General features: G+C 43.0%; 1 protein-coding gene across 1 annotated transcript in view; it reads left to right on the forward strand.

Annotated features, from left to right (window-relative positions):
• Window positions 1-25,314, forward strand: part of LOC139915419 (MAM domain-containing glycosylphosphatidylinositol anchor protein 2) — a 143,447-nt gene extending 118,133 nt beyond the window's left edge. Inside the window, exons 11-18 of the mRNA XM_071904051.2 lie at window positions 2,148-2,296; window positions 7,360-7,537; window positions 13,994-14,014; window positions 16,109-16,264; window positions 18,261-18,422; window positions 23,360-23,490; window positions 24,067-24,163; window positions 25,192-25,314. Of these exons, the coding sequence (XP_071760152.1) occupies window positions 2,148-2,296; window positions 7,360-7,537; window positions 13,994-14,014; window positions 16,109-16,264; window positions 18,261-18,422; window positions 23,360-23,490; window positions 24,067-24,163; window positions 25,192-25,280 (983 nt within the window). The 3' untranslated portion in view covers window positions 25,281-25,314. The remainder of the gene's footprint in view (window positions 1-2,147; window positions 2,297-7,359; window positions 7,538-13,993; window positions 14,015-16,108; window positions 16,265-18,260; window positions 18,423-23,359; window positions 23,491-24,066; window positions 24,164-25,191) is intronic.
• Window positions 25,315-26,400: the final 1,086 nt, after the last annotated feature.

Consider the following 26,400-nt stretch of genomic DNA (forward strand, 5'->3'; position numbering starts at 1 on the left):
GAATATCGTATTTTAAACAGCTCTATCCGTGTAAAGGCCCCGTGATCTGCAGTCTGCTGTCCAAACAATTGCAAAGCGTCATTAACCTGATTTATTGTGTAAAATGCAGAACAAAATGCCCTCAGTGTTGATTTTGACTTATTATCACGGAAGATTATGAGGATTGATCAAACCGGCGAGAGGTAGAATGAAACAGCCAATTTTTTTTGGTTTTTCCGCTCACTGCTTTTTATCCGTTTTAATATGAATGAGGATCGGAAGTGCATGTGTTTATGATGCTTACAGCTTTACGTGGGTATATTGCAACTGAAGAAATGTCATGTCATAATCATTCTTTTGTTATAGATTATTTTTTATCCCATCTACTTTACTATTCAGTCGTTTGCCTCATTTTTTTTCTAGCTGTGGTGATGGATTTCACCTCAAAACAAGTGTTAATTAGTCAGAAAATGAATGCAGCGAAATATGACCCATAATTAGAATACATTTAAGATTAAGTTGACTTTACTGCTATGTGCTATGTAAATATAAACAAAACAAAGTTGATGGCAATTGATGACAGTTAATACAAAGCTGTTTTTTCTGTAGTTATAGCCAACTGATTTCCCCTTGTTACACAGTCATAATCTAGATAGCTAGTTAACATGAGCTTAAGTCTCATGTTGTTCTAAAATGATGAAGAGCTGTGTGTGTGTGTGTGTGTGTGTGTGTGTGTGTGTCTGTGCAACATTCAGTATTTCAGGAGTAGAAAAGGGAAATCATGGACACATTATTTACCCAAGTTTCATCAAAATTGGGCCACTTGTTTCAGAGAGAGTCATGTGTTACTAAGCAATAATCCAATCCAATTTGATTTTCCAATTTCATTTCATCATGAAGAGTAATAACTTTTTCCATTTGTATGTACTTAGGGGCCATAGCAGTGAGAGTTAAATAACATATTGGCGAATCAAGGGGAAGCCAAATGGTGCAAGGATCCGTTCACACTTGTGAGCCCATAGGGAGGAACCCAGAGGATCATTAGAAGTGTTTAGGAGAATACAATTCCCTTATAAGTCATCAATGACATAAACTACCCTGACAGGTTTATGTGATTGCCTAGCAGACATCAGCAACTTGCTACATCTCCACTTGGGTTTGTCAAATCCCAGTGCTGCTTTGTTTGAGTTAACAATAGTGGATGAACTGTCTTTTCTATGGCTATTAAAAATCATCTGCCTTGGGTTTTGTCGTGCTTCATTAAACAAGAGCAAATAGGACAGGACAAACACAATAACAACTTCTCAATGAGGTGAATTACCAGTCTGTGCCTGGAAGGTCATCCCTTAAGCGTTTTTCTAGTTCTCCTTGTGATTAAATCCATTGTCTGCCAGCTCCCACTTCAGATGTCAGAAATCAGTTTGCATTCTGTGGCCGTAACACTGACATCTTGAAAGATTTATTCAGGTGTTCATGCCATTTGATTCGGTAGAGAAGAAAAAAAATCATTACAGATTCCAACAAAGCAAACCGTGTTATTGAAAGAAATGGTTTGAAAGAATCGCTGTGGCAGAATGTTTTGAAAAAAGAAATGGTTTGAAAGAATCACTGTGGTACTCTGGATCCAGTCGTTTGAAATGTCAGTGGTTTCTACCGGGGAGACAGTTCAGAGCAGAGCATTAAGCACTCTGATGGCACATGCCAATTTGTGGGCTGGACACTTTTACATTTAAGCAACATAGTACAAGCTGTGACTCTAAACCATGTAAGCATTTAAGATAATAAAACATAAGATGAAACTTTATTGATTCCCGAGGGGAAATTGGGTCACAGCAGCAGCAAAGAATAGGATACAGATACAAATACAACAAACAGAGCATACTAAAGATTGGAGTTGTAGCATCTTTCTCATGCTAATACAGAGCTCTTATTGGCTTGAAAGAATTCTCAATGTGTTGACAATTACACATTTACAGGTTTTAACACATTAATGAATTTGCAGGCAAGAGCATGTATGCAGGGTGTGCAAAATAACCCACAGCACCACTGGCGCGACTTACAAAGATTTGGAAGCTTTGTTTTGTTCAGCAATCTGCAGCAGATCAGAGGCAGTAAAGTATTACTAATTAATCAAGTTGAGTATTATTATTAATGTGTTCTCTCCGCAGGCAAGGCCTATCCTCCCGAGTTTTATTACGATACCTACAGCCCTCTGTGGCAGAACAGGCCCCGAGTCTACGGCTTCAAGCTGCAGTGGACCCAGATGAACCCCAACGCTGTGGACGGCATCGTCGCCTACAGACTGGGCATCAGACAGGTAGGATGACCTCCAGGTGTCTGTGTCTGTCTGTCTGTCTGTCTCTCTGAGTGCTTACCCTCCTGCCTGTTAATTTGCCACTTTTTTCTCAATTTAAAGGGGCATTAAAGTCACACTGAAGCATTTTGAGAGCATCTTGTTTCCTTGTGGGACATGACGCGGGGAGGCATCATCCAAAAGTGTAAACCGATGGGATATCAGTTAGGGAGAGCAAGGCAGTTTTATTTGATGGCGGAGGGGGGGGATTGTTCAAAGATCTGTGATGGTTTTATTGGTTGGAATTTGTATGTTCGCCTCCTGGTACACAATGAAGTCAACGCTGAAGATTTTCCATTTTTCAGGACATAAAAGTGATGAGATATTGATATAAAAATACAATGGAATGCAATTTTTTGTCTTTTTTTTTTGCATAAATTGCCAAATAGGTATATGATATGATTGTTAGAATGAGTTAAAACGGCTAAAAAGTCAATGTGACCTTAAGTAATCTATGTCCTTTATCCTTCCTCTGTAATTGACACAAACAATAAAGTCACGTTTTCACATCAGAGACGAATAAGCTGTCTAAGCAGAGCAGAGATGCAACAGAAACATTCAGTGAAGAGTTGATGAATCACAATGTAAAATACTGGAATAATAATACAGCTTTGTCATTTGCTTTGTTGGCATAAGAATGAGGCTTGTTAGCCTTTGTAGCTGAAAAGCCTTGCGATGCCTGTCGCTCGCTCATAGCACCGTCCTCCATGATTGAGCAGATGAAAATGCCAGTAGGTAGGAGGAGGCAGAGGAGATTGGGGGTATCTTGAAAATGCCACGCTCTGGGAACTTTTGGTATGACCAGAACATGAGTTTTGAAAGCCAGAAATCTCAGCGCCTGGTAAAGTAATGGCTGAGTCATTGTTATTGATCAATAACCCTATCAACCCTCCACAGATATATTACGGCCGTTGTGTGCTATAGGGCAGTAAAAATCTCACCTTCAAGCATGTAATGGTTTGTACAGTCTTTGCTTCTGTCTGGCTGCTGACATCTATTCTATCTCACATTGCCAAGATCCCGTGCCTCGATTCATTGTCTGTCTCTTTCTGGCTATTTTTGAGGATGTGAATGAGCCTCGATGGGGCAGAATCACAAAGAACCTGTCAGGGGCAGTCAGCTGAACCAGTGCTGCGGTTTCCATGAATTGCCTCTGTTTTTGCTCTCCATCAGTGGCTCCGTCAGAGGAGCAGGGCAGGGAACCCCGCAGAGAGAAATAGCAAGCATAGCTCCTGTTTACCTGCTTCTCAAGTAAACTCCACAGATGACAGGCAGTCAGCATTGATGGATGGCATGGCTACATTTTCTCTCTTTGCCAATCTCTGTGTACCTGCCTCTGACTCTTTCTCACTCTCTTTTCCATGGGGATGTAGGACAGAATTGGTCTTCATAGTGATTGTTTTTTTTTGTTTGTTTGTTTGATATACAGCAGCAGCTATGGCACCACCTTATATAGCTTGGAATAGTATAGTACCATTTACACCATAGATCTTTGCAGTTATACTGTTATCATTCTAAAACCTCATTGTGATTCCTTTTTACATTAATAGATCACAATAATAAATAATACAAATTAGTATTAAATGTAATTACATTTTCAGATTAACGTTGCCACTGCATTGTAGCCACGAGTTGCCATTTGTGAGCCAGTTTAAAAAATCGTATCGGAGAATGCGGCACATCCTGCAACGCTAAATCCGTCTCAGTTCTGTGCAGAATTAGTGAGCTGTTCCCCGACAGTTCTGTGTTTCCAATGAATAATATAATTTCATATTTGTTTCACACTACACCCTCAAGGAATTGAGGCTTGAAAAACACATTCTAAACCAGTCTTGTTTGTGTACTGCAATGATTTTTCTGTCAACTATCTCAGTTGGTCTGTTTGGTAATAAATGATGTTGTGCGTGTGCAAATCATTCACTGTGGGAGCTGCAGCCCATACTTGTGCTTGCCAGGCTTTTGCTTGAAAACTTGCCAGGAATATACATTTACTTTCCCATTTTCAGCTGGTCTTTCCCACAGTTTTACAGATTATGTCTGCATCTGTGCTAGAACGGCCCTTCGGTAATTCAGCAATAACATTAACATTTTAATCTTTTCTGTGTTTGTTGTTTAGAGAACAGGGCACATTCCCACCCATTCTTTTTTCTTTTCTTGTTTTGAATCTCCAACCCTCATAGTGGTAAGTCAGTATTTGGAAGAATTAATTTCTTTCCACCTTCTTGCCTTGATATCTCAAGAGGGTACAGTGTGTGACCATTATTTCCTTCCTCCTAGGCATAACAACCAATCATCCATTGTCTTAGATGAAAGAGATCTTATGCTGTAGGGAAAACTCGAAGAGCTATCTGTACCATTTACTATATATCATGGATTGGTACCTTTTTCTATTTTATCCCCTGTGATTGATTGAAACCCAGCTTTTACTATTCATTTTGATTAATGGTAAGATTCGTATCTCTCTTGGTGAGTTAGAGATGGAACATGAATGAGTAAGAAGAGAGGGAAGAGTCAAGACGGCAAGCAGGAAGAAGTGAGAGAGAGAGAGAGAGGCAGAGGGGAGGAGAGAGAGAGAAACGAGTGGGAGGAGAGGCTCTTTTCGTAAATAAATAAATACGGAGATACCCCTGGACTGACGGTGAAACAGTGGTGCAGTAATGAACGCTTTGGCACATGGACCGCTCCACTCCATGCTATTTATAGAGCCAGCAGCAGCTCCCCTACCATTCCCTGAGAATCATTATCATTTTCCCTCGCTGCCTTTGAATTAATACTGAGAGCTGGTAGACCTTATGCCTCTATAATGGATTGCTTTGTGTTATCGTCCAGTGCCCCCGTGAAAGACAGTCTGGCCGAAGGGGGAATGAAGCTCTAGCTGAAAGGCATGTAGGGGCGAGATTCACAAAGCACAAATCACCTCACCTGTCATGGCTGCAGCGGAAAGGCCCGACGCCTGCCCTTGTCTTGATACTGTAGCTAGCTACATCAAAGACAAGGCTTCTCTGCTGTCCAAAGCCTCGGCTGTCCTGTCTCCACCCTGTAAGGTAACTTCACCAGCTTACAGCTTTCCATCTACTTCCTCGCAACTGCTGTCTTCTCCCACCACTTCCTTCTCGCTTCCTCCTCCTCCTCTCTTTCTCAATTGATCTGTCAAGTCGGAGTGCGCGGTTAGAAGCAAGCAGATCAATAGTAACCAGACTAATTACATGCAGGCTACATACATCTGGATCAGGACTCGCCTAACGTTACACCGCCACTTTGATTATTCCTATGTTTCATTCGGCTCCTGCTATGCTGCTTTGATCAACTCTGCTGGTTTTTAAAGTTGCCATAAAAACCCTGTGAACTGTTGCTGCAATCAAATGAAATTAAATGCGATATGGCACTCTGTCTCTGTGGGGAAAAAGTGGAGAATGAAAGGTAATGAGATGTAAACAGAAACCTTAATTGAGCACAGATGCAGGGATTCAGCGCACATTAATGGGAATCAAAACAAAGGTGCAAAATCCATAATGCCAATAAAGACGTGTATGTTTCAAAACCTCTTTGAAAAGTTAAATGGTTCTTTCAATAAACAATTCAAATTTGATTTGATTTGCTCATTTAAGCGCAATTCTTTTTTGATGTGTGGAAAATATGGAATTATTGGCTTCCATTTGTTGTTGGAGTTTGAGGCGGCGCTTGCCGTGCCAAGACTAGCATTTAAGGCCTCCATCTGCCCCGAACTGCCAAGCATGCACACACACACACACACACACACACACACACACACACTACAGGACAACACCATGCAATTCATGTCAATTAATTGCCATCCCTTTTGTACTTTAGAGGAGAGTTGAAGTTTAAAATGACTGGTAGGGACAAGTACATCATCTGCAATTATCAGTGGCAGACAAAACACTCTATTTACCTGTGAGCTAATGGTGATGACAACTCGCACTCTGTAATTGTGGATCATCCAGACTCTAGGTAATTACTTAATTGGTGTTGTCCTCACACATACATTGACTCTGCTTTACTGCTATCACACGTTCATTCACTCCATCTTTGTCTCTGCTAGTATCACACTTCCTCTTTTACTTTCACACAGACGGGCATGTAGTCACTAATTGTGATGCAGGAGCTGTTAGGCGTCTTTGTGCAGCTCTTCTCCTTTAACTGATTCTCAAGGATAAAATGTACCCCACTTCTGCTCTCAGTGCTGCCAGCGAATGTGGGAACAAACCCATCTTTTTGTTTCAATTCAGTAGGGCTGTATTGAATCACAAGACATGAGAAGCATGAAGTCATTTTTGTGTGATACCGGAGCTTAGTCACCTGAAGGCAGGTTTGCTCATATACTGTACGTTGTGTAAAGATGAGATATAAAATTATTTCTTGAGTTCAAGGTCTCTGCATGAAGGGATAGCAAGACATTGTAGAATATGATTAAGGAAGAACTTCAAAAGAATGAGGCAATCCTGTACAGAGCACAAAGGTGTTGGCCTATCTCTGCCTGTATAATGGAGGCAGAAGCATATCTTCAGTGGGAAACATGAATCAGGATTTTCTCCCTACGTGAATATAAGAATATGTCTGTTTGCTAATAGCAGTCTTTGAATGCTGAGGCTGGGACCTGCTTTGAAAATAAACATGGCTAATGAGGATCTAGCTGTCAGCAGCTTATAATGGGAAAATTGTTTCTGTTGTGTAGCATTTAACGTTTGCGGATCATACAAATGCCTATGGACAAGGTTAACTGGCAGATGAGAGGGAACATCCTACACTGATGGTGAACTGAATACATATTTGCTCTGGTCATATAAGCAATATGTTTCCTTCTTACAGTAGCAACGCCTTCAGAAGAATATCCTCCGCATACACTCTGGTTCTATGTTGATTTTGGTGAATAAAAAGCTCCCACAGACTTACAGATTGTACGCATATATGTGTGTGTGTGTCCTTGTGCATTTGGATAGTATTCTGCCTGAATGTCTGCTGACTTTTGATAACCCAAACCCCTTGTCATCACTCCTCCCATCCAGACAGGGCTGCAGCGCTGGTGGGAGCAGGAGATCCCCGTGGAGGGAGCCATCAACAAAGGGGAGCTCATCACCCACAACCTGACGGAGCTCATAAAGCCTGAATCCTATGAGGTGCGCCTCACCCCCATCACCCGTTTCGGAGAGGGAGACTCCACCATCCGCATTGTCTCCTACAGCGGTGAGTGCTAAATGCTGAGTAATATCTTTATTTATTTACACAGTTGGATAACGGAGAGAAAACAGTGTAGGGAGACACAGGATTCAGTTCAATCCTCTGCCCACACAACCCACTGATGAGTAGAAGTTATTTCAATGTTGCATCTATTCTTTAGCTCTCATATAGCCTGGGATATTTTCAGTAATATATAGCCCAGTTTTAGACCAAGCAGTAAACGCATTATTACATATTTAGACATAGACATCTACTAAAGACGTCACTTTTAAACCCTATGTAGTCTCATTTTCGTCTAGATGTCTATTACCATTCAGATGCCTTTTAAACGGCCAATCAGTGTAAAATTGTTCGGTGGGATATGGTTGCAGAGGTGGAAGAATTAACCCCTCAACTATTTCTGGGCACACACAGTACACAACAGCTGGTAATGTTATCTCTCAGCTAATTCAGAAGTACACCAGCTGTACTGGTAGTGCTGAAATAAAGCTACAGTATAGTCCTTGCTGCTATGAATGAAACCTGCACATCATCACTGATGATCTGCAATAGATATCAAAGATTCACTTTGGTATCAACAACCATCATGATGATCAGAATGATATGGATGCATCATGTATGATATCTATTAGGAAGGACCAATGAAAGTGAATTCGTTAAAATAATTTGAATTTTAGATATTCATCAAAGTGCATCTAAAGCCTTCAGTCATCAGTGCTGGAGACTCATCTTGAAAGCGGCTTGCTTTGCTATCTTGCTAGTTTGATCTAAATTTGCGCTGATCAGCTGACTAATCATCTCTTCCTTCTGACCTTTATTGCTTGAGTCAGGTCTATACCAGAATGAGGCAAAAGCTGACTTGTTAAGTCAGTAACCCTCCATTCCTGCACATGGCAGAGCATCATGACATCAAGGAATCAGATGAGTCAAACACTTAGTTTGCAAAACAGGACCAAACAGCACTGGTCGACGATTACTCATTTTTGCTTCACTTAATTTCCCCCCAAAAAACATTTTTTTGTAAATCTTTTTCATCTTGTTGCCAAAAGAGATCATTTGTCTACAGGGATATAGTTTCAAATAACAAATACTGTTTTAGATTTTGTTTGTAAACGTTTTGAAATGTCAAGCCCCACGTGGGCCCTCTACTGAAATAAAACCTCTCCGTGTCTGTAACTGAACAGAAAGCGGTATCACAAATCAATTGGTCACTGCTAAATATGACAATAAGAGTGTTCACTGTCGTAATACTGTTTCATTTGTTTGATTTAAGTTTTGAGTGGGTGCTACAGCGGTATAATAACTATCAACCATTTGGTATCTGTTGATCTGGCAGAAAGACAGCATCGCTTTTGATGGCATGCCAGCTTGGTCAGGCCAGTGAGAATATATCAAAATGCAGTGCATTTCTCTACAGAATGAAACAGCAGCTTGCTAATGGAGGTAGACTCGCCGGCCTTTGGGGACAGCATACCGGTCGAGCCACAATAGATCGCATCCACAGTAGGCAGAGACCAGCAGTACCAGTGAACAGATGCACAGGCGCTGGCGATGTGCATTTTCAGAAACAAACTGGCCTACTGTTTTTTTCTGTCTATCACGGGCTGCTGTACTCTTCCCCGAGTTGTGCTGCTGCAGTTGTGAATTATTCAGTTTTACTGCAGCTCATCATGGCCGAGAGAGAGAGAGAGAGAGAGAGAGAGAGAGAGAGAGAGAGAGAGAGAGAGAAAGTGAGAGGGAGAGAGAAAGAGAGAGAAAGGGAGAGCGAGAGAGGGAGAGAGAGAGAGACTTTTATGCTGTTATTTTTTAGTAGTTTGTGATATTTTGTGGTTCACTATAGCTTGAATCGAACTGAGTCGAATCGAATTGAATCAAATCGAATCGAATCGAAGTGAAGAGAATTGAACTGAATCCAATCAAATCAAACTGAATTGAATTAAGACAGGGAGAGGCAAAGAGCGACACAGAAGGAGTGGAGAGGAACAAAGTGAGGAAAGGGAAAGAAGAGAGTCGATGCTGACGTGTGAATCGCCTGCCCAGCGAGAGACTGGACTAATTACCACTCTAGGGCTGCTCTGTTCTCCCACACACAGCATAGCATCGCTGTAGCAGGCTAATGCCGGTCTGAACTGAATCCACTCTGCTCAGGATGTGTCCCATAAGACGCTCTGACTGACATGTGAAATACAGCACAGGATCATCGCCATTATTGCTTTCCTTTCACTCTCACTGGTGGGAGGAGAGGAGTGTAACTACTGTATATAGATTGTGGCATAGTGATTATACTGAACAAGTTGACAAGTGGATTGAAATGAATGTTAGTAGAATGGCAAAGTAATACGCCCTGGTTGTGTGATACTGTAATTATGTTATATGCAGTCATGGCAACCAAAACAGACACGGCAAACGGCTTAGTCTTTGCTCGTTTGTTAGCTCTCCAGTTCTGAGTAACTTAAATCCTGGCTCTGCGGTTGTGAAGTTACTGTATAACATATAAACCCGCTAAAATCTGATCGGAGTATGAGTGAGTTTACTCAGGATTGCCCAACAGGCCGAGCAATCTTTCTGATGCACATAAAGCCGATGGTAGCAGCTTTTCTGTGAGTTGGCAAGAAAACACAAAAGCGCTTATAGTGTCCCCAGCTGTAGGATGAAAGATGGTTGTGTCACCAAGCTCCCAAAGACACTCTCTTAAATTTTGCTGCAGTGACAAACTCAGCATCTGTTTGGCGTTCCAAATATCACTTCTCTCTCCCTGGTTCCCTCCAAGATGGAGGATTTACCGTCTAAGCCTCCTGTCAACCCACACAGTGACACTTTAAAACAGTGCTGCTGTTTCTTGATTTTGTCCCATTTTTTATGCAGTTCATAGAGTGAAATATAAGATGCCTACCCCGATGCAAAAACCCATAAATCTAACAGTAAATGCAGCCTCCTGCTCCTGATGACCTCCCTGCTCTAGCCAAGGTGTGTTTTAACCCAAGTCTGAGCTTTTGTTCAACCAGCGGTCTCAGTTCTCCGCTTAGCATTTAAAGCCATCGAGGATTCACTTGCTTGCACCAATTTGTTGTCCCCACCCTGTGTCATACACTGTGCAAGAATCAGGCTAAAGGCATATAGGAAATTAGTGTCTGTGTGTGTGTGTAGGTGGCTGTGTACGTGTGAATGTGCGCAAGTGTGTTCAGCTGTGTTTGTGTGTACGAGCCTGTGAGTGTGTGTTACTGCGGGTAAGTGTCGCGCGAAAACGTCACAGAGGGAGCCGGAATCTGAGTGAAGGACACGAGTGTGTGATCTCGCCCGTGTTATTTCTGTCAGGGAGACGTGAGAAGAAGATTGGCGAATTACATTTACCCATGCTGTGATTATTCCGACTGACGGTTTGAGCTGTGAAGCCGTCACAGGGCTTTCTCAGAACGTCATGGCAGCCGTCCAGACCCCCCTAAACATGATGGATGGGAATCTTGGAGAGCGTGGATTGTGTGAGGTCGGTTACAAACGGCCGGGCTGCTGCGCTCTATGAGGACACTTGGCTGCAGCCATCAAATCGTCTGCTGCTTTGTAATACAGCAGCGGACCAGTGGGCAGGGAAGCCTGCCAAGATGAAGTCACTGTTTGTGTCCGGAACGGCCTCTACGGACCGCTGTCCTTTGGCGGTCAATGAGCTCACTTTGTGTTTCAATCAAAATGAGGCAATTTGAAAGAGAGGCACTCATGCATCTTGCTGCAGTTTGTTTTGTCTCCTCAGTTGGATAAGTACATGCTAGGAATCAGACATGCACCGCAGAAATGCATTGAGAACATGAAGTGACAGAATTTTCAGAAGGCTGCATTGAGAGCTTCATTCATTGGCACTGTTTATCTTCAGGACTATCAAAATCACATTTCATCATCCATTAATTCAGACATTTTCGGCCGGAGGGGAAAGCAGAGTGCCAATGTTTGAACAGTATAGTGCATTTTCAAGAGTGTATTCAAGCTTGTTGCTGTAAAATTGTGAGGCTGTTAAATATGAAAAGAATTCAAAAGTAGGCAACTGTGGACACTGTCTAGACAATCAGACAGTATTATTCTCACCCTAGCATTTGTATCAGTTTCAGTTTTGTGTATTTCTTGTTCATCTTCATATCCAATGCAATTGTCTAAATTGAGAGTAAAATTATCTGTTTGCGTATGTGCGACAGAGAGAGAGACAGAGAGAGAGAGACAGAGAGAGATAGAGAATGGGAGAGAGAGAGAGAGAAAGAGAGAGAGATAAAGAGAGAGAGAGAGGATGCGTACACACAGTAGTGAAGTAGCCTCTGGGCCCGCTCTGTGCTCAGCTTGATTTCATCAGTGGGGGTAGAGACATTACTTGAGCAGACACATTCATCTGGACTAAGGCACAGTGAGTCAGCCTGGGGAGGCTGCAGGTAAAATAACTGACAACGAAACATATTTTCATAACCAAGGTCTTGAAAGAAGAAGGAAGGAGGGAAGAGGGGGGAGCAGGAAGCGGGGGGGGGGGGGGGGGGGGGGGGGCAGGAAGAGAAGAAGCGAGTCGGAGGGAGAAAGAGGGAGAGCAGGGGGTCTGAAAGAATAGAGTTTGTCGGAAAACTCAGCATCCGTTTTACAGGCCCGAGGCTATGAGTTGTCATTTAAAACATTTCTCTGCAACGGCCCGGTTGATTTTCTCCCTCTCTGTGGACTCCTTCGTTGCGGTAGTGCTGGTCTGTGGAGTCCAGTGTTTGGATTCAGTGTTCAGTATTCAGTATTCAGTATTGGATACAGAAATGTTCACAATCGATAACATAAAAGCTTATCGTACCTTTTATGTGATAGTGTGTGTGCAGCCTTTTCTCTCCACACTCATGCCCCCCTCATGGCAATGCTTCCGCTGCAGTGGTGCAGTTCGCTGAATGTTTTATGTGGAAATGCAATGGTTTGCTCTCTCTCTCTCTCTCTCTCTCTCTCTGTTTTCTACACTGTAAATGTACAGTACAATACAACTGTATTTCCATGAACAAAACTGCAAAGAACACCAAATCACTGCATAAGTTTCTGCTTTTACAAACAATGTAGAGCGATTCCAACCAGCCCTTCACTACTTCCAATCCTCAGTCTTCAATACATGTTTTCCTTTGCGGGAATGATTTGTTATTACTTGATTTAATTGGGTGGATTCAAATCAATTCCCTCCATGAACAGCAAGGTTTCATAAATCACGCAGCAACGTAGTTTTGTGGTAAAGCCGATGTATCACATCTATTCAGCCGGACAGGAATCGATCATGAAAATGCCCATGAATCTTCTTGACAGGTTAAATGGTATTTACTCTGCAAAAAGTGAAGTGCCGACTAACTGGCTCCCATTGCAACAGTGTTTGATACCCTTGACCTTTCTATGTTTGCTGCGGCGGTAGCCTCTTAAATTATCAATGAGGAAAGCATTGAACCAAAGTCAGGTGGATAGAATGCAAAACAAGCCTTGCATCTATTTCAATGGACTCAACTCACTGGTGCTTAATCTAAAAGTTTAGTGTCTTACAATTGGGATTTCCATAATGGTCACAGTCATTCAACACACAAAAAGCAGCAAGGATGTTACAGGAAAGTGATTAACAGACAGACCTGTGATTATAACTCATTTTTATGATTTATGGAGGTTCTAAATGGAAGTGTAAAATAGGCTTAGTGCTCTAAATGGAAGTCACCTTGGACAAGAGCATCAGCAATGCCAGTAAATGGCAATAACGATAAGCAGTTGCGCTATAAGCTAATTAATGTGGTCAGGCTGGTCTTACTAATCCCTCTCTCTTTTACATTTGATAACAGAGGCAGAGAATGACGGCATGTCACCTTGTTTCACTTTAAAATCCCCCAGATCTTTTTCCATCTTCTCTGTGATGTTGGTGTTGTGTGTGCCAGCGGAGCGTTACCTGTTTTGCTATTCGTTCACTATTTATTTGCATATTCAAAAAGCGATAGAGCTTGAGGAATATGGAGCTCACATACTCCAATATGCTCCCATGGTGCTTTAATATCATTAGACAATGGAGCCCTCCCATGGGCCTCTTTCATTTTGTCTTATGATATTAAAACACTATGGGAACAAAGTTTTTTACATGTATGCTTTTATTAGCTGTGCACCTAAACAATAGATGACAGCGGAACAGAAGGTGGCACAGGGAATTCAAAGAGGTTTACAATAACAATAGCGTTATTGTTTTTGGGTATATGATACTGTGTATGTGCTTGTGTGGTACACAGTATCCTCTATAACTCATAGTTTCTCCACAGCACACAAAACACTTTGTGTGAGTCAGCCACACGGTGATATGTGCGTATGTGTGAGCATTTGGTTGCTTGTACAGCCGTCTGTACCCCTGTGCACATATGTTTCCTTTAATGAGCGTTTGTTTCAGTTAATGACAGAAGATTATGATATTCTTTACTAATGACTGTCCCCGGCTTTTCTGTTTTACAGCTCCCATCAACCCTCATCTGAGTAAGTAATGTGCATCTCACTTAGCATGTCTCATCAGACAGTGAGCTGCTTCTGTGGCTTCAGAGTGTGTGAGAACACTGGGGCGACACAAAGTGACTGGATGTCCCGTAGAGATCTGACTCTTTCAACATGTCACACTGCACTGGAAGATCCTGCTAAGTATTCTTAAGTAGTACTAAATGAGGTGTGATGCCAAGACTTCCCACTAGGAATTCTAAGTAAACCCACCTCATGCAATTTAACATGTTGAGAGTCTGAAACCTCTACAGGACATACTGTACAACTTGTGTGTTTTATTGGATTAGAGTGCAGTTGCCTGAGATAGGGAGTTCCATGTGTGTGTGCGTGTGTCTGTGTGTGTGTTTGTGTTTGCACGGCCAGTGTTTTGGGATCATTACATATGCATGCATACGCTGTATGTGCTTGTGTACTTTAATGTTTGCTCCCATGTATGCCATTATGTGAAAGCCAAGCTCCTTGGTAGAGAGGATGCACACTTCACTGTAGTAACTTTAAGAATTTACATTATTCACGCTTTGAGAGTGCACACTCATCATTGTTTGCTGCGCTGCAGTGTGCTGTTGTGTATTGTGGTTTATGTTTTTTTGGTGGGTGTTCACATAAACATTGCCAACATAATAACAAACATCCTAATCACCAACATCATTATCCAAATCCCCGAAGGAAACACACTATCTTACCTGCACGCCTTTTCCTCTTCCCTCCTTCCTCAGCCTATCCTCCAAATCCTCCTATCTCTCCTGGGCGCAGAAGGCGAAAACATTTAGCTTAGCTCACAGCGGATGGGGGCGTTAGTGTCTAGCGCCAGGGGCTAGACCTCCATTTAAATCTGCATGCCTATGAGGAGAGGAGTCAAGAGCGCCAGCAACCCAGCCCCTTCCGTCTCTCTCTCTCACTCTCCCGCTTTCTTTTTCTCTTGCTCTCTCTCTATCTCTCTCCCGCTTTATCTCTTCTCTCTCTCTCTCTCTCTCTCTCTGCCTTGTAGCATCACCGCCCTCCTCCTTCCCTCTGTCCATCCATCCACCCACACTCCACCTCTTTCTATGTTCCCTCCATTACCTGAGTAAAAGCTGCAGATTCCGCTCCTCTCAAGGTCACCACTCCAAACTGCTCCCAGCTACGTTTTAATAAATCAATGAATATTTATCAGAACGCATGCCTGCATCCTGAATCTAAATGCTTCTTTTCACTATCTCTTTGAGGATACTGTTCTACATCAGTATGTCCTCTGGTTAGGTGTTTTTGCTGTTTGTTCCATGGATTAAATAGAGGTTTTGACACTGATGATCCCGCCTTGTATATGATCATTGAGGCATACCTCTCCATTTAAATTGTGTGGGCTAGTTGCCCTCAAGGCCCACTTCTGAATTGTGACTGTTCATCAATGTAGTCGTTGTTAGACACTCATTCCCCTACATGTGACCCACCGTGACCTCATGCAAGGGTAATGGATTTTTCAACATGTTTCAAGAGTTTTGTACTGAATATTATGTGCTGAGGCCATTTGTGTGTGTGTGTGTGTGTGTGTGTGTGCATGTGCGTGTGTGTGCGCAGGAGTTGCACTGTTTGGCTACACTAGAACAGTCAGATCAGTTTTAGCTGTTATTGCATGCTATCCATCATGGTTCAGTAGTGGACTGTCATGGTGTAGCCTCTAATAGTCAGTTATGATAGTCACACACATACATACACACACACACACACACACACACAAACACACACACACACACTGCCATGGGGTATTTGTAGGATACAGCATATTCTCCGCAGAGAGCTGCTTTCTGAACTGAACCAAACTGCATCTCATTACCAGAGAAAACCAAACACACTCACTGATGTCTTCACTACAGGCAAGGAGAGGTCATATCTTAATTTGGAAGTTTAGTACACCAGATTGTATGGTGTAATTAGGAATTTGCTGTTCTGCATATCCCCCTGACACCCATACGCTCAAGGAAATCTCATAAATATACAGCAGGTCTCTCACTGGCCACATAGGTTCTTGTCAGTATAACTTATCACTCTTTTGTTATGATATGAGTGTAACAGCCTGTCTCTGCTCACGCTCACCAGGAGAGTTCCACTGCAGCTTCGAGGAGGAGCCCATCTGCATGTTCACCCAGGACAAGAACGATGATTTTGATTGGACGCGGCACAGCGCCGCTACCCGCGACACCAAGTATACGCCCAACACCGGGCCCAGTGGTGACCGCAGCGGCTCCAAGCAGGGTAAGTGATCCTGAAAGATCAATTGATCCATTGATTGAGTGGATGGTTGGTTGGTTGATTGATTTAGTGGTTGATCGGTTGGTTGGTTGGTTGGTCGATTGATTGGTTGACTGGTTGGTTGGTTGATTGATATAGCATTACAGTAATACCCAAGGGGGCATTCTTCCCTCCTCCATAATAACAGTAAAGAACCCCTTCTTGGCTATTATGGTTTTTATCTAGCTGTTAGAGCACAAACATGAATTAACAACCATACCCATAATACCATAATCACAGTAAAGAATACCCTCTTGCGTATTATATAGCTTTTATTGTACATAATAACAATTAAAAACAGGAAAAAGCAAGAAAGATTGCCAACTAGCTCCCTGGTCACCAACAAAGTAGCATATCAACCGTTTCAATATCTGATGAAATACAGCTAGGGATTCATCAGCATAGCTGACTGAGCAATCACACTGCAAAATTATGCACCTATAGCGGAAAAGGACAGTTGGTGTAAGTGATTGTTTCCACCAGTGGCTCTGAAAACATTGCACATACTCATTGCTTTGGAAAAAAGTCAGTCACATTTAAGTGAATACCACTCTGTTATTTTCTATATAGTCCATGCATGAATAAATGCATACAGTGCACATGTGATTATATTATTGCAAAATAAAGTGGCAAGATATGAAATCAATAACATTGCAACAGTGATTCTACAGTACTTTGTTGCATAATGTATGCAAGCATGACAGTAATAGTGCAACTTAATTCAAGAATGATTCAAGTGTTCCCAACTGCATAATACATGATTCCAGCTGTACTCATTGTGTCACCAACTCATCGTAACAATGAGCAACCTTCAACATTTATTGTGAAGATAATCTTGTGGCTGTGTGTCTGAGATGTGTGCAGAGTATTCAGTATTCAGTATGTTAGTTATACAGTATGTGCTATTATTCAATATTCAAGAGCTTGATAAGTAATTGGCATTGTAGGATTCATTCTACCTTGACAAGGCCGGATGAATCCTCTGATGCAAGTTATCTGTGGTTGAATATAAGTGGTAATTTTGTCTTTTATGGGAGTGTGGCAACAGCAGCAGCTGAAGCAGTAAATAATGCATTGGCTTTAAACACCCTAATGGTTTCAAAATGTCCAGCATTTCATTACCAGCCCCCATTCCTCTTTGCTTATAATTATCTGATCAGATTCAACTGAGGGAGATATTCTATTTGATTTGGGCTAGAGGGGCGTGGAGCTGCTCGCTAGCTACCTTCCCTTCTCCTGTGGCAGGGCAGAGATTGGTTTCAGATTATGTGGCTCAGGCACAATCAGGAGGACTGTTATCCTCACTGCTGTCACTGCTGCTGTCCACGTGTCAGGCCAAGGGAGCATAAATATAACCCACTGTTATCTTTTCGATTTGCCCCTGGTTATTGTTATTAGTAAAACGGGAATTGTCCTTCATAGAAAGCCTTATCTCTGAAGCGGAAGCTTTCATTTCCATCATGCTTTCACAGATTGGCTGAATGCAGTTGAGCATGATGCATCATGCTTTGCCTTTTTCCAGTGTTTTCAGTGACAAATCATTTGTTTGTGGGTCATGCCCCATGTCAGCAGGCAGTCATACGACACTTGTGGGATTCTGAAGATTGCCTGGCAAAAGCTCTTGCGTGGTTTTCAACGGGTACACCCAACGTTTGAGCAGTCTCCCATTGAATTGACTTGTCTTGTGCCCAAATCCAAGAACGGGGATGCACAAAACAGCATGTCTGGATAATATATATACTTACTGTGTCACTTGTTTAAGTGTTGCTCTGACAAAGGAGCTTGCACCAAAACAGCAATCAGCAGTAAGTCAGTTGAACATTGCAACCTCCAGAATCCAGAAGCACTTTCTTAACTAAATAGCAGTAAATACTAATAGTTTTACTAAATCGTTTTTTTATGTGTAATGTTCTTGTGTGTATGTGCCTGTCTATGTGTGTGTGTATGCTTGTGCTTCAAGGCTTCTACATGTACATTGAGACATCCAGGCCACGGAAGGAAGGGGACCAGGCGCGGCTGGTGAGTCCGTTCTTCAACGTGGCGCCTAAGAACCCCTACGGTATCACCAACCCTCCTGCCTACTGCTTCGGCTTCTTCTACCATATGTACGGAAAACACATAGGTAAGATATGTCATTCAATATTCCCACATTGGAAAATCATTTTCAGGGCTGTTATTTCAAGTAATTTGTTTTGCTCTGTTGCCTCTTTTGCAGACACAATGGTTGTAGTTCAAAATGCTATATATCCATTTTAGAAAAGACAATCTTGTATTCATGGCTCAATATTTCGCAAATACAGATGATTGTATCAGTTAAAATGTTGCTGTTCAGCAAAGGTCTTAAGGTTAAAAGCTAAAGCATTCAGTAATTAATAATCACTCACTCATTCTTGGTAGATTCTGTCACTGCTATGTGCTTTTGGTTGCTTAAGGAGTAAGAGCAGATTCACCTGAAACTCAAATTGCTTTCACAAATCACGGTTCAATCAATTGTTGTCCGCTGCCTCCATGTTTCCAGCACATTCTCACAGTGCGGTTGTCTTTTTTGTTTGAGAGCTATTGTTTGTGAGGCAGGAAACGCAGCGGTCACACAGGGGAAAAAAAGGAGGAACGGCACCGCTTTTTCCTGTAAGCAGCGGAATCTCAGCATTTTCCCGGGATGCTCGGTCCCATGGTGGCGGGAGGGAGGGAAGGGGCCGTGTTTTCAGGCTAAGATTTTTTTAAGGAGTAGGTGTCAAATGATTCAAGCAATGGATATCTCATTTTGCAGCAAACCCCTTCAAAGGTGTGTGGTGTATTCGCAAAACTTGGGCATTAGTTCTCACTTTCCTCTTTGAATCTAGATAATGTCTCAGTGGGACAACTTTGGAACATTTGAAGATGGTAGAGCCATTTCCCCGCTGCCTGTGAAGAGGCACTCTGTGGCTAATGTTCTGCTCTTAGGCTCCCTTCACAAGGGACCCAATCAGACGACCACAAGCACTCCTGCTCTGAGTAGATGCCATGTGTGTGTGTGTGTGTGTGTGTGTGTGTCTGTATGAGGGAGTGGTGAGCAAGATTGGATCTGTAGCACTAAAACAGCAGGCTTATATTGTAGGCCTCTAGTGGTGATATCTCTTTCTCAGTTTCTCCCCTTGTCATTAACCACTGCACAGGTCTATATTTCGGTGGGGGGGCGTGTGTGTGTGTGTGTGTGTGTGTGGAGAGTGGTGGGGCAGGGGGTTGAGAAAGAGAGAGAAAACAGAGAGAGTGTTTTTGTATCTTAGGGGCTGGATGCAGGTTAAGGCATAAGCCATTTTAACTACCATCGTCAATTTTGCAAAGTGCAGCCATGTTTTGTGTGCTTAATATTTATGGCATGGGATAAACGGGATCAAATGTGTGTGTTGGTCTGCAGATACAGTATGTGCATCAAGCACATGCATTGAACCCTTGGCACTTTGCCTCGACAGTCATAAAATGCACTTTTCGTATTTCTATTAAATATACATTTAACTATAAGAAATACGTATTTATATTTTTCTTTCCTTGGTAGAAATGGAGGGAAAGGGTGCCTTTTTTGTTGAGTTGACCCTCTGACCCTCTAATGTCTATGCACGGCGCTGATATGCATCGATGTGCGCGCAATACATGCATCTTTTCCCTGGCGTCTGTTAAAAGCAAGTCTCCTTGCTTTAAATAAGGGTTATTATTCAGCAGCTCGGCAAGTATAAAGAAAGCAGAGAGAGGCTCCAGCGCTCCCCTGGCTCATCTCAGCTGATAACGCTGCGCGGTGTTACCTTGCCTCTCACATTACGATCTCGTTGTCTGAAAGTGGCACTGAGGCATACTGCAAGGAGAATGGGTTTAGGTGTGAAAAGCTCCGGAGCTGTCCGTCAGGTGAGACAATGTCGCCTGCTTCACCACAAGGCAGGGGACGGGGGGAACTTCGCTATCGCTGTTTACACTAAAGACTTAAGCTTAACCCAGAGTTAACAACAGGATTCTGCGACGGCTGAGATTCAGCCTGGCTACAGTTTAGCTCCCCTTAGTGGAAAGGCCATGTGGAGGTGTCCAGGTAGGGGGGCTGGACCAAACATCTGGAGAGGGGGAGGAGAGGGAGGTGGAGAGGATATGAGGATAGAGGACTTGGAGGGGGACTCAGCGGGGAGATGAGAGCTCCTCCGGCTCCCTGCCGAGGTTGAGTAGGCCGTGACATTTCCAATTTGCTCAAATTGATCGCCAGCCAGACTCCCTCTTCCCTGCCCTCCCCGTCTGTGGTGAAGCCCATGCCTGGACTGTGGCGTGTTATGATGAATGGGCTAAATGTCAAGGACTTGAAACCCAGCTCAGATACACCAGAGCCACGCTCGATTTAGTATTCTGCCTCTCCCGGCATGAGAGGAATTCTCAGTTCAGGAATGTTGGTTTGTGATATTCAGAACGTTTTCAACCCAGAGAATAGCTAAAGCTATGATAAATGGTCAAAATAATATTATCTGTCATATTATTCTTGACCTCTTCTAACTTATTTAAATGTAATTTATGTACACATCTATTTTTTTCTTGTAAATTTATGGTAATCTTAGAGACCTTGTTGTTTGAAATAGTTGAGGGCTTGTTTTGTGTTTAGCGCTGTGAGTCAGAGACATTGGAAGTGGCACAAGTCTCTGTGTGCTTGCTGGGAGTTTGATGTTCTCTGGGACTGTGCTGTTGAGGTGAGTCACAGTCAAGTTGTGGCACGGCACTGCTGAGGGCCAGAATCAGTCGATAAGGCGTCTCGCCTACACTCTGATGAGAACAGTGGCACCGGCTCAAAGAAACTCCTCCGTAGTTAGCTAGCGGGGGGATACCTGGGACAAGGTCACACTTAATTACTGAAGCGCACTTCAAAGTTTGCCTTTGGAGCCCGTGTCGCATTTGTTTACAGGATTAAGTCCTCCAGCATAGCACACCAAGCAAGTCTGTTTTAAGTCTGACCTTCTGAGAAGCAATGGAGTCATCCTCTTCATTAGCTAGCAGGGTGGCATAGCACTTCCATTCCTCTCTCCTGCTATGAAATTAAAATGTCCAGGTGCTATTTCTCACTTTTCTGTACTGACATCTTTCTCTTCTCAGATTTTTTTTAAAAAAAAATCACAAGCGTCTGCCACAGGTAGTCCTTAAAAAAGGTGCTCTCTGAGGAATTTTACAACATATGCCTTTGCTCAGAATGTGGTGACACTGACACAACCGCCTACATCACAATGAGTTGAAAGAGAATTTTAAGCCAGCCTGCTCAGCAAGATTCCTCCTACATCCTAAACACCCCAACAGGAGATGAAACCGCGGGTCATGTTCTGTACAAGTGCTCATCTCTCAGTGGAGATTGCGCTGTCGTGTGGGGAAGTGTATACCGCGCTGATGAGAGAATAGAAACAGGGACGTATAGCCCTCCCTCTCTCTCCCTCCAGCACCGAGATGCATTCGAAGTGGGCCGTACTGTAATGAGGCGCCACGCTGAGGCAAAGATGCATCAAAAGCTAGCAGTCACTATCTTTGCTCGCCAGTCATTTCAGTGCAAAGGTGCTGCTTTCCTTCCCTGTGAATTACTCTTCCCATGACTTCAGAGCAGCGGGCCTCCTGAGCTTGGGGAGCGCCTGGCTATGAAGCCAAGGTTACCCAGATTTAGGCCTCCTGCTACTGCTAAAGGGCTACTGGTCTCTCTCTCTCTCTCCCTCTCTCTCTCTCTCTGAAAAAAAACAGCACAATTGGTGTGTTGTGGAGGGGAGTGTAAGGAGTGGTTGCACTCAGTGTCATCATCTGACAGTTTTATATCAAAGCCCAGGGCCAAACAAGAGGTCTCACGGAGGGGAGAGTATTCACTTCAGACCTGGTGTAGTCTATTCCGTCTCAATAAGAGTCAGTATTGCTTTTTTTGGCGCTCAAATGCATCTAACAGGGTTATATATGAATGAAACGGATTTGTCAAATATCAAAGCAGTTGATGTTGCATTTTGAAACGTAGGTGTGTGGGTTTCAGCAGTAGCATCCAGTAGCTGCTCCCATGCAGCATTAGTGGAAATCCAGGTGAGAGGAAAAGAAAGACGGATTACACAGAAATAGTTTGAAACAAGTGATAAATCAGGAAGCACTATCTTACAGAGGGGAAGTATTTACACTTACCAAAAATTCTCATCACATATTACCCATTAGTGATAATTAAATTTCATTATTATGTGCTAGGGAATAATTTATCATCACTTGCCGAACCCCAAATTAATAAATGTATCAATTCATATGACCTGCTTTTAACCTTTGCTACTGCCTTGGCTCTGCCTTGAATGCAGAAGAATACATAAATTTGGAATGCAGGAGGCAGAGATGAATATTAAGTTCAAAATCTTATCAGTTTGACTCCACTTTTAAACGGATATTCACGATGAGGTCCGCTGATGTGGGCAGTTCAACGTGATCTCATAAAAAGTTGTGAAGTGAGAGCAAACTCTTAAATGCAGATTAACATGCAGTGGACACGAATTATGTGTAAATGACGATCCTCCACCGCAAATTTAATTCTGTGACAATGAGACGAATTGGATTCTGTGGCAACAGCATGAATTAGATGAATAAGTTTAGGCAACTAAAACAACTTCGCTAAAAATGAGTATTTGACTCACGGAAGAAATTTCCATCATACAAGCTGGGAATTTAACCCCAGTCACCGACATTACTTTACAATATGACTACTTCAATATGACACTACTTACTGTTTATAGTTGTGCCTCTTTCACATAACAGTTTTGTGCTGGGAACACAGAATTTTAACGCTTGCCACCAACACGTAATTTGGTGTTAACAAGTCATGTTCATTTTGTGTATTTGTGTGAGATCATATTTGCCAGCTAGGTTATATGTTATGTCATTCTGTAATCAGTCTTAGTCATAGTCTAGATGGATCAGTTATAAGATGCTGCAAGTGTTTTGGTCAGATCTCTGTATAATTATTGGAATCACATTTGCGTCTGTGTGTTCACATGTGAATTTGCGCATGGCGGCGACCTTTGTGTTTGTCTGACAGTCTCTCTCCCCCTACTGTAGGGACTCTAAACGCCTTCCTAAAGCAGAAGGGCCAGACAACCTCCGAGGGTCCTGTGTGGTCGCTGAGCGGTAACCAAGCTGACCGCTGGAAGCAGGCCAAAGTCAGCATCCATCCAACAGCGTCCTTCCAGGTGAGACGGAAAAACCTCATGAATCCAATGCACAGCAGCGTTCCCCTCGTCGCCCTCTATCTTTCTCTACGTCTGTGTTTTTTTATTGTAAAGTATTAGTTCCCTTGTGGGCTGCATATTGATGTAGCGCTTCACAAGCTTTGATATTAAGCAGAGAAGTGGATAAGATACATAGACATTATTTGCTATTGGAAAAGCAATATCACTCAGGCTCGGCCATCAGGAAACTCTAATCTTTGTGAGTAGCAAATAAAGCACTGCAGTATTTTGCATCATTTTTACAGCTGCAGTGGTGGAAAGTAATTATGGTTTTGGCCCCCAATTCCATCTCCTTTTTGGTCCCAGTTTTAGTTCTAGTGCAGGCTGTAGCACCACAAGCATTCTTAATTTTAAATTTGATGACAATAAAAACAATTGAAACCACTGGCCACATGCTGGTTTGTTATAGGGGGCAATTTAGCTAAATTGTTGTAAGTTTTTATTTTTACATTTTCTCTCGCAGCGATGGTAATGTTCTTGTTTTTGTGTCCCATCACTGCTGAATAAATAGAGGGAAAAATGTCTTTCTCTCTCTAGGTGGTACTCGAAGGTATCCGGGGCCCAGGCATCGAGGGCGACATTGCTATTGATGACGTCACCCTGGAGGAAGGGGAGTGTCGAGACCCGCCGCCCAGTGAGTAGCGACACGTTTCCATCCCTCCATCCCTCCTCTCCCGCTCTTCCCTGAACTCTGGGTTAGCGCTCTGCTCTACCTCGGCGGACGAGGTTGAGATTTACGAGAGGGGGCCTGATCTTAGACAGTTGCCAACGTTGAACTACCATCTCATGGGGGGAAACTGTTGCCATGGCAACAGGGCTGTAATCACATGAATGATAGTCACACCGGCCGAATGGAGCACTGTAATTGTGCTGCAGGAACAAACAGAGGGCGAAAACAGAAAACAGGCCACAGAAAATGGCCTGCAATTGACAAGGTGATATTGGCAGGCAGACAAAGGCTGTTCCCTTGCAGTGATTTGATTTGAATCCAGTTATTTGTGGTGGAAGGAACACAGTTTCTAGACATTTGTCAAACTTAGACATCCCCTTAACATACCTTAGATAAATCAAGATATTCTATTTTTATCTTTCATGGTTTTTTTTTTCATGTCATTTCGAGTCATTGTATTCTTTTAATTACTGCAAGATTATTATGCTAAGGTTTTTTGCTTCTTTTACAGGGAATAAATTTAATAGAATTTCTTGTAGATGCAACAAGAATATACAGTATACTATGATGAAGTTATGTTCAGTTTTCACTTGCAGTACATATTTGGATCCATTATGATTCAAAGCGACAATATTGCTTCATTTGGAGTTGAGGAGTGGTCGCCCTGGCGGAGGACAGAGTAATGTTATAAATTATGCAATTCAATCTCACATGATGAATCTTACATGACTTCATGTGATGTAAGAAGGGAAATGTGGAGAAATGTCCCATGAGGCGGGATTGGAGGTGACTGATGGTCATACTTAAGAACAATGGGTTAGAGTAGCTGTTTAAAGATAAGCTCACAGGTTAGTTATACCTTAAACACACTTAATATCCATGTGTTTTTTCTGTGTGTTTGAATTTCTGTTGGGAGATACAGTTTTGTGCTTTGGAGTATGTGGGGGAAAATACTGCTGTTTTCTTTCTTTCTTTTACCTTTCCTTATTTAGATCTCAGATCCATGGCTCCGCCCACATCCTCCCATATATGGCTGCTGTGTGTCACCTTGGTGATGACCCTCCTGGAAGGTCAGAGGTGACCCTTCTGTCCGTCGTCTCGGAGGCGAACATTCAGACCCAACGTCTGTGAGCTAGTACCCTCGGCATCCAATCACCAAAGATTCATGCATTCTGAAAAGCGGCGAGGGTCCCCCAGCGGCCCACAGAGGGACAGAAATCAATAAAAGAGAGAAAAAATAGTGATAAAAAAGTTACACAAAAAGTAATAAAGAAGACGCGCTAATTTTTTTAAAGAGACCTCTTTTACAGAAAACACTCCTCGGTGCGGGACTCTGAACATCTTTACGAGCACAAAGACAGGTGGGAGATAAACGAGCCTGGACTTTGGAGAAAGAGTTCACAAGCGTCGAGGGTGGACCATTTGTAAAGCACAAGAACAATTTTGCCAGTTATGAAAATTTCTTTGGAAGGCGGGTGGGGGGGGGGTGGGGGGGATGGGGGGGTGGAGGGATTGAGACACTGCTTTGACTTTTTGAAGAGGAAAATAACTTCTCCCCGCTTACAAATACATGGAATCAGACCTTTCTCTGTGTATCTTTATCTTCATTTTCTTGCACCAGATGCCAATCACCGACACTTGTTTTTCACTCTAGCCCAGCCTCACGTCACACCTTGGCATTTCTTTATCTGCTTGGTGCTGTACTGTAGGAAAACAAGGACTCGGGCAACATTTAGTTCCGTCTGCTTATTCCCCTGTAGCTGCCTATGTATCTTTTAACACTGTGCTCACGAGTCTAAGTGGCCAACTGAAGGTATGGTGACAGAACAATAAAATGCAAATACGCGGGGGGAAGGATGAGTGAAGGTGTAGACGAGTTGGGAGCGGAGGGCAGGAGGAGGAGGTTCGAGCCGAGGACGAGGAGGGCAGAAAGAGAGCAGAGAGGTGGTATGAGGAAGGGGGGGGGGGGGGTGGAGAACAGAGGGAGGGGAAGAACAGGCAGAGAGTAGAGAGCAGGATGGATGTGAAAGATCTCCGCGGAGATGTGGTGATGAGTGAGGCCTGACTCGAGTATTCAGTCAGCGGCCCGCCTGTGGAACAGAAGCCACTTCACTTTCTGCCATGAAACAAAGTGCCTTCAGATTACAAAACCGAATCGTGAGCCTGGGTGTTAATTAACATCGAACACATCTCTGTTGATG

Source organism: Centroberyx gerrardi, chromosome 18 (genome assembly GCF_048128805.1).
Source record: "Centroberyx gerrardi isolate f3 chromosome 18, fCenGer3.hap1.cur.20231027, whole genome shotgun sequence".
NCBI lineage: Eukaryota > Metazoa > Chordata > Actinopteri > Beryciformes > Berycidae > Centroberyx > Centroberyx gerrardi.